Source organism: Scatophagus argus, chromosome 9 (assembly GCF_020382885.2).
Source record: "Scatophagus argus isolate fScaArg1 chromosome 9, fScaArg1.pri, whole genome shotgun sequence".
NCBI classification, from domain to species: domain Eukaryota; kingdom Metazoa; phylum Chordata; class Actinopteri; family Scatophagidae; genus Scatophagus; species Scatophagus argus.
Window position 1 is genome coordinate 12,484,195 of NC_058501.1, and position 11,071 is coordinate 12,495,265.

The window sequence follows — 11,071 nt, forward strand, 5'->3', positions numbered from 1 at the left end:
TTTATGCGCCAATATTTTTTTAAGCTTAAGGTGCTTGGTTTTCGATGCTCACACAAATATGATAGTGCAGATTATTTGCACATTATACACTATTCTTGTGTCATCAAAAACAGGTTGAATAAGCGGAATGTATAAACTGGAGTATTTCAAGACGTCGTGGTCTTTTCGCACATCTTGCGGTCTAGAACATTGACTATTATATATTTGATGTAACTGAACGTACGCTTTAGAAAAAGGCGAGTCTCTAAACAATGTTCCGCTCGCAACATGTCATTGGAACTGTACTCCGTAGGCTGAGATAAAATGATACACGAAGACTAAATACAAACAAGTACATGAAGCATTAATACATTATAAAGTCCTAATTAAACTGCACAAACACACAAATGGTACTTGAACGCATCCACTCTTTCGGATATTTACCTCATCATAAGACGACGCACAACAAGGCAATGTTTTGCACTAAATAGCCCCCTCTGCTGGAAATTAGGGGCACAATATAAACCGTGACCACATCAGAGGTACAGGGGCGTAAATGTAAAAAGTAATGTTGTCATATTTCTTCCATCAAATCAAACAGTATTTTGACAAACCTACTTTTGTTATCTCTATGTCAATTTTATTTTTTAAATTTCATTTATCTTCAATATAGGAATCTATTATCACTTACACACTTCTGTCATATTCTAATTTGCACTTACTGCAGTTGGCAACAAAAACCGCACTTAAAGCCATACACATCATCCCCTGCCATTGATTTATACTTTAAATAATCTCAGGTTAAAAGCATCCTATGTTGAGCCTGTTTATCATATGAATAACCTAGCTGAAACAGTTATATGCTACATTATTCCAAGAACACACACACACAGTCAATTTGAAAATATAGTTTAATATAACATATACTGGAATCTTAAAGTCTGACAGAACTGGAAAGAACAAACAAGGTGGTAATTTCCCACAGCCTCACAACATTCTGCTCAGACTAAAAACATAAAAAACCCATATAATACAGTACCTGGTTATTCCACCAAACATGGATAAACCATGTACATACATTTTAATAATAAACTTTATTTACTTTTTTTGATTTACATATCCTATGTGTCAATATTGGACTGTTCACTGGCAAAAGAAATCATCATAATTAAGATGTGTGTTTACTGTCATTATCCATCTTACACTTCTTAGTCTTTGAACACAGAGAAAGGCAGGAGGTACCATGTTCCTGTACACTGAACCTAAGCAAGTAGATGTTGTTCAACCAGGAGACTGCCATCTGCTAACTTTAAGCTCTTGGTCCATAATTAACATAAAATGTGCCATGCAAACTGGATGTGCTTTCTAGTTTTGTCAAGTCTTAATAGGGACAGATGAGGTTACTTGATAAATCATCTCAGCAGGTTTGTCTGGTCCGCTTTCAACGATGTAACAATCATCTTCCATATCCACTGCTGTTTTCCGACTCGCAGGACCCACCCCTTGCCCTTTGTCCAGACCGACCACCATGACATGGTTTTTCTTTATGTTTCCAGAAGCTGGAACCCCAAGCTGTCTTTCACCATTCATCTGAACAGGATTCGGGCTTACCATTGGTGTCACTCTCTTTAGTTTGTAATGCTGTTTACCACTGTGCATGTGCTGTGCCATAAATTCCTGTGCTTTAATACACTTATGCCTCTGAAGTAGCTGAGCAGTTTCAAAAGGAATATGACAGACTCTACATGTGAACCCGTTTGATACAGAGGGTGCCTTTATTGGTTTGTTCGATACACCTGACGTAGAGTTCAAAGGTGCCTTGAGCTGTCCAGAGTGACTAACAGGAAGCCTGCTGCTGCTTTCATTAGACCAACTCTGGCTCTTCGGTGGAAGGGGGATAGGGACTTGAGGCCTAGATGCACAGGTATTCTGACTGTTCAGCTGCAGTGGTGGATTAACATGAAGCCGCCCATTGCTTTGACTGCATGTTCTGATATTCTGATTTTTTAACTGCAGGGTGGAAGTAACATGAGGTGCCTGACTGCCTTTACTGGCTGCACTGAGATTCTGGCTTTTCATCTTGGGATAGATGGTGGACTGAGCCCCCCCACCACTTGGATTTGGACTCCTGTTTGTATGATTTGCTTGATTTAGCCTCAGAGGTCTCGCAGTGATGATTCTGAATTTAGTCGTACTGTTGGGTGAGTTACAAACATGGAAGCGAGGCACTAACTTCTTGCTAGAGAGCAGCAGCCCGCACCCTATACAGCCAGAAACTTTGTCAATGACATGAGAGCTGTGGTGGGATATGAGAGAGGTCTTTGTCATAAAACACTGCCCACATTTACCACAAGTGTAAGGCTTTTTCTTGTTAAATTTGCGCACCGTTTGCAACAACACAACTGGCTGGTAAAGTGTCCAAAGATCCACTGTTGGTGCACCCACATTTGCAAAAATATCCTTCATGTCTGTTGTAGATGAGATAGGATTTGGGAGACATCTTAAAGATGCTTGTGACAAAGAAGGGTACAACCCAGGCACTTGTGAAATCTCTTCAGACTGCTGGGAAACTTTTGGCATAATGGGGACTTGGAGCATAGGCTTCACCGGCAAAGAAATGGATGCCATATTGTCCCGTTTAGGTGCATTCCAAACAACTTCGCCTGTCTGAAGTCTTTTCAGCTGCTCCTCCTCTTCTTTGCGCTTCTCCAATCTGCGCTTCCTTATTGTTTCATGATCAAGCACTTGGTGTCCTGGTTCATGTGTTGTACTGTGCTCCAACATATCTTTGTATTCAGTAAACTCTGTTCCACAGGAGCAGATGAAACTTGTAGCAGAACACACGTGTTCCTCCAAACATTTCCGATTTGCGAATATCTGCTCGCAGCTGAAGCAAAAACGACCGGCATCCATTAAATCTCTGCCTAGACCATCTTCCATAATATTTTCCAATGTTTGCCTCGCTCTCTCCATGATCAGGCTGTGGATGTGCTCACTGATGATGTGGAGCTCTGTACAGCACCTACCCTGCGGGAGATAGATATTAGCATTAATACAATCACAAAGAAAATACAAATACAAAGGCCAAGTATTTTATTCCGTTACAAATCAACGTTTATTTCTGACTGATACGATCTGACTCGGCTAGCTAGTTATGCTAGCGGCTATATACAATGAACGAACCACAGGTATGGAAAGCTAAGGTAAAGAGACTAATGTTTTTCACTTATAGCCTTCTTGAACGTTTAACGTTACTCTCTCGTCTCTGAAAGCACATCTAAACTTCTAAGAGTCCTTCTGAGACGAGCTAATGAACTCTTAACCCAAAATATATCTCACAACACATCTCACAGTTTGTGAAATAACGTTGCACACTTCATTCCCCCCACGCACACATTGTATTTCTCTATGCAATTAAATATTTGGAAAAAAAATCGTTGGGAAGTCATGGTTTGCAATTTATAACGTTGTTATTTTGTTGAACGCGCGCATCGATTGCTACAAACCTGAAGTGCTAACGCTATACTCAACTAGCTCATGAACAATAATATTGGCTTACCTTACACTGAAAATAAAACTGACGTTACCGACGTGTCAGTGTTTAGCTAGACGCCTGCAACTAACCGCAAGCAGCCTGTCGATTGCCCTTTTCTGAAACATTTAGAATGGGACAAACTTGCCGGTCTTTTGAACGAGTAGGTAGCATTTAGCACATTAGCCACACATAAAAAAAAAAAACCGGAGGAAAGAACCTCCACTCTCTTCTTCTGTGGATCCTGCGCTTCGACTTCCAAACGCCCATGTTTTGCGTCGTTACACTGACACCTATCGACTGGAGGTCCAGGTTAACCACTGATGTTATTGCTGAATTTTACTCTATCACACTATAAAACCTCTACGTTTTTTTTTGTTTTTTTTAAAGCTACCCTTTTTTTTTTGCTCTAAGCTCCCTTTAAATCTGATTTATAATAGTACTGTCAGGGCTTTGTGAAGATAGACATTTAGTGACAACTGGCATTCACCTTACAACGGATGACTGACTGAAAATGACTTAACATTATATTGATCGACATTGAACTATGATCCAGTAGAATCCACCTTTAAGCCCATATTACATTAGCTGCACATTAAACAACATTCACAGACAAACTATGGCGACTTGCACGCTTCACCACTGCAGTATTTAACACAATTAAATGTACATGCTTGACTCCCTGGCCCTTTCAGTTCGGACTCATGTCTAACAAGTTTTTCCATATTATATATATTATTTTCTTGTCACTCAAAACAAAATACTTGTCTTACAAGTAAGGTTATTGCTTATTTAGATATATGTGATGAGTAAAAACTAGGACATGAAAGCAGGACAGCTGCAAAAAGTGTCAGGTTTTAAATGTAGTTATCCACTCGATTTAGGGAGACATAACCCCTGATCAACTGTCATTACACTGTTAGTATGTTTGTCATTTTAAAGCAAGATTTACAGTAACACATTCTTTGTGTTAATCCTGCACTTGTAGCCTTACATAAATCCTTTAACATATTGCATCCCACAATCACACAAAATAATATAAAGTATGTTCACATACTGGTATGTTTATTAACACCAGGAACAACAAGCTACAGCACAACAACCTCTGTGATAAAAGTCTGATAACCAATTACTGAGAAACATTTACAGGCTAATGTAAGAAAAGGATTACCTTGATAAAACTAACATGTACAGCATATCAAATCCCTTTTTAACAGTGGCCAGCTACTCTAATACACTCTTGGAGGGCTTTAAAAAATAATAATAATAAAAAAAATCACCTTATATGGCTGTACAACATCAAAATAAAAAAGTCAATTACAACTGGCAAATATGGACATTTGCTCTTGTTTTGTTTGAATGCACCACACTCAAGTCAGACATTTTTCAGAAAAATTAAAGTGTCATTAAGAAGTCAGCTGTTCTTGTGTTTTTGGCTTAGTGTCTCCAGCCATGATGCGATGAATCCTCCGGCGGTGGTTTTTGAGTGATTTAAGGTTTGGGTATGTACCCTGACAAACATCACAGCGATATGATTCAGACTGTTTGTGAGTAAGCAGGTGTTTCTGCAAACTGTCCACGGTGCCAAACCAGCGAAGACAAACAGGACAGCGCACAGGCTTGATGGCAGGCTTGCAAGTCCCACTCCTCTGATGAAATAAAAGACTGATCGTGTTCGGAAAGTCAGAGTTGCAATGGGAACAGTGATATGTTTTGGGTGGGTTTGTGGGTGGATTTGTAGCCCGTCCACCTTTGCATCGATTCCAGGATATGTGCCTTCGCAGTGAACAGCGAGTGGCAAAAGTGTTGCCACATCGTGTGCATACAATCCTTTGCTGCTTTTTGGTTGAACTTGGAAGCTGATCTGTTCTGATCTGTTCAGTCTGCTTGTGTGGAGGCTGATGTACTGACTGAGATGGCTGCTGCTCAGGTCGCTGTTGCTGAAATCTTAGCAACAGAGGTTGTGATCGCTGTGGTTGTAGTCCCTTCAGCAGTTGGTGATGAGGATGCATATGAATCTGTAGATGAACTTCATAGTCTGCCCAGGAATTAACAGTCTCTCCACAAGTCGGACACGTGTATGATTCCTGTGCATGTTTCTGCAGATGCTCCAGGAGTAGCCTTGGAGATGTAAATCCGACTCCACACTCGCATGTCACCCTCCTTGGAAGCACGGAGGGCAGCGACATAATTCCCCAGTTGCCTCCATCATCCTCCTGGTTTTGACAGTCTGTTGCATTGCCTGACAAACTCTGCTGGACAGTCCCTCTATCCACATCTGTCATTGTTTGTCGCAACTGACATTTGTTTCTGTGAGCCATCATGTTATCTTTGCGGTTAAAAATTTTCCCACAAACAAAACAAGGAAACATTGGTTTAATGTTGTTGGCATTTAATAGAGTGGCACCCTCACTACCACCCTGTGCTACAGTTACAGGTGCACGGACCCTAAACGCACATAGTCGTAGATGGCGCCTCAAAGTACATGGCCGGCTGTAGGTTTTCTGACACCTGTTGCAAGGGTAACGTTTCACACCATCTCTGACAAAGTAGCGTAGGCTAGTGGGCACTGTCTCTGCATGTTCAACTGACACACATTTCCTCACCTCTAGTCCATTACCAGCTTTCTCTAAAGAGCTAAGTACCTCCATTTCATCATCCAAGGGCATTGTCCACTGCCCTTCTTTACTGTCTTCATCATCAGCTCCTGCTGCATCCCAGCTAGTGTTTTCTTCTTTCTGGACTGAAATCCCACACAGAGAGGCATCATTGTGCTGCTCCATCATAGCAGATTTGGGGTAGAATGGTGAGAAGCTTTTTGGTTGATGTGTCCAGGGCAACTGTGAAGCAGCAGACTGCTCTGAATCTGGAGAGGTCACTTCTACCTTAATATGGCCAGCAACTTCAGGGCCCACTGCAACACTCTTGGAGATTTGAGATCCAGCATTAACCTCTGCATCTGTTTTGGCTTTACTAACTGATCTCAAAAATGGCATTTTCTGAATGGAGGGAAAGGCCTGCTGAGAGATGGCTGACCTGGGGCCCTGGCACTTGTGGTTTTTGAGGTTCCACCTCCGGGCGTAACTGTGCTTGCACAATGGACAAAAGAAAACTTTTCTTGTATTGCTTAGACTATGGAATGGCACTAGTTTTTGGGTAAAGGGTAACTTGTTTTTTAAAGACCTTGACAGCTGCATGGACTTGTTTGATAACTGAGGGCATACGTGATTGTCAGGCAAAGGCAGCCGCCCGATAATCAGCTGCTTGCAGCGACGGCAACATTTAATCCTCTCCTTTTTGTGCAAAAAGTGATGCTCTGTCAGTCTATCCAAGTTTTGAAAGACCCTGCGACAGCGGCCACATTGATATCTCCCATATGTACCATTACTGCCGGGATCCTTCAGTTTCTGACGAGTTTCAAGAACCACAACAGGTGAGAATGTCTTAGTCAGAGAGACAACCTTCTTCTTGCTGGATTTCAGAACTCTGCTGATTGATGGAGCTTTTGTCTTTATACCAGGTGTTGCAAGCAGTCGCCTCAGCTGTGCAATAGAGAGATCGTTTATTGGGGATACGTCAGTTTTTGTTCCTGGTGTTATGTCAACAGAGACAACTTCTTGTTTGGGGGTAACTGAGTCATCGTTCTGATCTGGAGACGAAGGAGCTGTATAGTGTTTCCCATATGCTGATGCCAGCAACTTCATTAAATTGTTTTTTCTGGGCAAGTTCTCACCATTTTGACTGCTGAGAACAGATTTTTTTTTGTCTTGGCAATCTATGTCTTCTACAGTCTCTGATATTTTCTCTGCTGGGGCTGACATGTTCTCAAGTTGTTTCTCACCATCATCTTGAGGGAGTGTACACTTGTCTTGAGGACCGGTTACTATGGCGATGCCATCCTTCAGACTTATACCTGTTTTATGGTCTGTTATTGTGGGTAATTCAACAGCTGGGGACACTGAGCTAGAGGAGCAACTAAGAACCAAACCTTGCTGGGTAACAGTTGGACTGTATGACACATGCTGGTTGGGGAAAGCTTCATGTGTTCCAAAGAGAACATTATTATTATCCAGAGGTTGCAGTAGTTGAGACACATGTGAACGCTTATGCTCCAACATAAGACTGAAGTCCTGAAATTCCTCTCCACAATCACAAATATAAAAAGAAGGCGAAGGGCTCTCAGGCAAGAGTGTTGGTGCACTAGGGTGTTCAGTGGGTGAGTCCATGCTTGAAAACAGTGTTTCATGTGAGCTGATGTTCGGCTGTGGAGGGGCTGAGACCTTGGAAAGTGCACTAGCATGGGTTGCCTGATGTACCAGCAAGGAGGCCAATCCTGTGAAAGTAGCTGAACATGCCACACAACGATACACTTTGGAGGATGAAGAACTTCCCTGAAACCCAAGCATCATTGCAGCCACATGGACACAGCAATCCTGGTATTGTGTTCATGCAAGGAAGTTTCCTGTAAGTCACACACACAAAATGATATCAGCAACAAATCAAAATCTGCACAATGTTTGCAACAATACATTTTTCCATTCTTAATATTTTGTTTAATTCTAATAGCATGCCCGTATCTGCCCAAAAACTTTTATCTCATCCATATTTCTAGGCTAAATGTGGATACTGCTTTAAACAGTGTTTCACAAAAAAAACAAAACAAAAACAAATACATGCATTAGAAAACTAGTCAGACCAAGGCTTCCTCTGATATATTTACCCTAACCAACATCCTCATGCCATACCTATCCAACCCAATCAACAAAGGCAACCAATCACAGACAGAGTATGGCAGCTTTTAGGGATGAAAGAAAAAAAAGTAAAAAAAAATAAATAAATAAAAAAAAAAATCAGTGACTGCTCACTGGCTGTTATCAGCTAGCCCTTTCAGCTGATTTCAACATGGATCTGTAGTTCACAATAAGATTATCTGAGGAAAAAAATAAGATGTCCTCTGTCCTCCATTAACAGTGAGTTTGCTGCACACATTTGAATTTAACACATTACATTTTGTGGTGAGTAGCCAACCAGCGATAATAACAGTACAGTACGATTATGAACAAAGCATGACACAATTAGTGCTTGGTTCAGTTTGTCGTTTGCTAAGCAATAGTAATGAAATACATCTAAAAATGCATTTCATCCTGTAGGCCAATTTCATTTGATATTTCATGAGATAAACTTCCATTTGATCAAACATATCAGTCCACACTGACACAGTTGCATCACCACAGGACCACCCACAAAATAACACAGTAGTCATGGCTTCATTCCCCTGCCCCATGTCTGAAGAATGTTTTCTGATATGAGGACATTTGTAACTGCTGCAGTATTAAGAGATTTGTTTCACTCCTACATTTCTGTTTTTATTGTGTTTTTAAAACTCCTTGTTGTTCCTGTTGCACTAGCTTTTGTCATAGCAAAAAAATAATTCCCTAAAGCACCTCCCTAGAAAAACCACGTACTAACAAGGTACTGAAAGACTTTTATTGTGAAACATCTACAGGAAATGTAGCCTTATTTGTTACCAAGTCTGTTACTGTAGGTATGTTATCATTTACTAATCCCATGTTTGTTACAAATTGATCTTAACAGCAAGATAAACATGGTTTTCTGCACCTTTAATTTCCCTGACATGAGTATAGATGAGGTTACGAATGCTTTTTGAGCTAATTTGAAACTTTCAGCACATTATTAGAGTACATAGGGTGCAAGTTTAAGTAAACAAAACCAAGATCTAAAATCCCCCAAATCCTGTTTATGTAAAAAGTGCAAATAATATAACTGGAAATTGGAGTAATTATTGTGCACTCAAACAGAAAGGATAAACACTGCGGGAGTTTAATTAATAATTTTGTTTTGGGTGTTGTGCAGACTGCTCCTGTGCTTGCTTCACCTTAAGATACTTTGCAATTAGCACTAATTTGAGGAGGAACAGAGATGATGTGTTGTGTATTTATCACGTACGACAGTCGATAAATTGTGAATGTTTCAAAAGTTTTACAGCCACATGTGACTGTTAAATTATGGAAAACTTTAAGTAATCATCATACATTTGTAATTCATATTTGAGTAACAGTGACACTCTTACATTTACCACTAAGTGTTCCTTCTTCCACGTGTTCCACAAAACATTGGGACTGAAATAATTTCTGTGGTCTGCTCTACCTTTCCTGAAGGTGCCAGTCATTTTGAGGCACGTTTGAAGCCCTTTCCTCACCATTCAGGACACCTATTCAAAATTCTAAAGTTGTTGTTTTATTTGGTTAAAATCAAGACCACAGCATGAACTTAAATTCGTGATTCTGCACATATGAAGTTCCCATGAAAAGGGACGAAAGCCACATTTGCGGCAAACGTTATCCGACTAAGCAAATGACAACAAGCAAGTGATTCCACAAACATGAGGTGGACATAAACACAGCACCGCACACTAACCGTTGCTAAGAACAAAAAAACACACAATATGTAGGATCAAGATCCGTTAGCTTGCTAATGTTGGCCAAATGTTATTTTAGTTATACTATACTGTTACACGCACAGTAACGTTTTAACAAGCTCCAATCTTTTCACATGGGCACCGCTGATCTGCAGCGTTTGCTACCTTGGCATCTGACCCTGAAGATATATGATACGTGTATGGTCTGACCTTACCACACACAACACTTAGTTTGCCAGCTTGTTCAGATATTTCAGAAGGGTCGCTAGTGAAAGCTAACCAAGGGATGTGGCTACGTTTCTGAAGAAGGCCCGTAGGAAGGAAGATCGTTAGCAGGCTAGCAATCATGATCTATGGGGCAGCTTCTGCACAATAACAAGCGATTTTATTTCAACGTACTCACCAACTACCAATGCGTTAATACTATCCCTCAAAAAGGAGCCACAATGGCGTCAGGCGAAGAAATGGCAAGGCAGATATCTGCCCGTGCAGAAGCCATGGTCTCTCAAGGGAAACAACGCGCCTCTCCTCAAGCTCTATGGTGAACAAATGAGATGGTCTGCCAGAAGGAAGAGCCAGGGAGAGCCGAGAGAACTGCAGGCGCGGAACGGAAACACAGTAGATTGATGTTGCGCATGCGCAATCAAGACTTCTAGGAAGCGCGCTGGGATGTCTGTGCGCCATGGCTACGCGGTGAATTTACGTTGCGGCCACAATTTAATTTTGTCGTGTGACTCGCATGAACTTTTAGGGTGCGTCTATGAGGGCTTAAGATACAAAACCTGGATATTTTTTTCCAGCTGATGCATCTAATGATAAGAGGTTACAACTGCAGAGTGGATGATTCCAAGGGCCCCTAGTATAATATTTCAGCTCTTTCACCTCTTGGAACTTCTGAAATAAATTTCAAATGGTTCTGCCCATTCTTTTTTGCCAGATAGCCCTAGTGCAAACATCAAATGGTTCAGTCCTACCTAACTGTGCACAGGAACAGTGGAAACTCACAGTGTCGAGCAACCCCATACTTACTCAAATCAACAAAAAGATGTGGCCCCAGCAAAGTACACAGAGAGAAAACCAGAAAATATTTCTTTCATTAAAGATGATCCAGCTTCACAAAA

General features: G+C 41.0%; 2 protein-coding genes across 4 annotated transcripts; both read right to left on the reverse strand.

Annotated features, from left to right (window-relative positions):
* Window positions 1-872: 872 nt before the first annotated feature.
* On the reverse strand, window positions 873-3,728 carry LOC124064711. Of its 3 annotated transcripts, none has more exons than XM_046399388.1 (2): window positions 3,539-3,728; window positions 873-3,001 (listed from the first exon to the last, which is right to left on the reverse strand). In XM_046399388.1, the coding sequence occupies exon 2, from the start codon at window positions 2,950-2,952 to the stop codon at window positions 1,354-1,356; it is 1,599 nt and encodes a 532-aa protein (XP_046255344.1). In that variant the 5' UTR covers window positions 2,953-3,001; window positions 3,539-3,728; the 3' UTR covers window positions 873-1,353. The 3 variants fall into 3 exon arrangements, with proteins under 3 accessions (XP_046255344.1, XP_046255343.1, XP_046255342.1); XM_046399387.1 differs by having other exon boundaries at window positions 873-3,006; window positions 3,539-3,727; XM_046399386.1 differs by having other exon boundaries at window positions 3,660-3,699.
* An 827-nt stretch (window positions 3,729-4,555) lies between these two features.
* Window positions 4,556-10,941, reverse strand: im:7147486 (zinc finger protein 865). Its single transcript, XM_046399366.1, has 2 exons — window positions 10,354-10,941; window positions 4,556-7,973 (listed from the first exon to the last, which is right to left on the reverse strand). The coding sequence occupies exon 2, from the start codon at window positions 7,918-7,920 to the stop codon at window positions 4,918-4,920; it is 3,003 nt and encodes a 1,000-aa protein (XP_046255322.1). The 5' UTR covers window positions 7,921-7,973; window positions 10,354-10,941; the 3' UTR covers window positions 4,556-4,917.
* Between the last annotated feature and the right edge of the window lie 130 nt (window positions 10,942-11,071).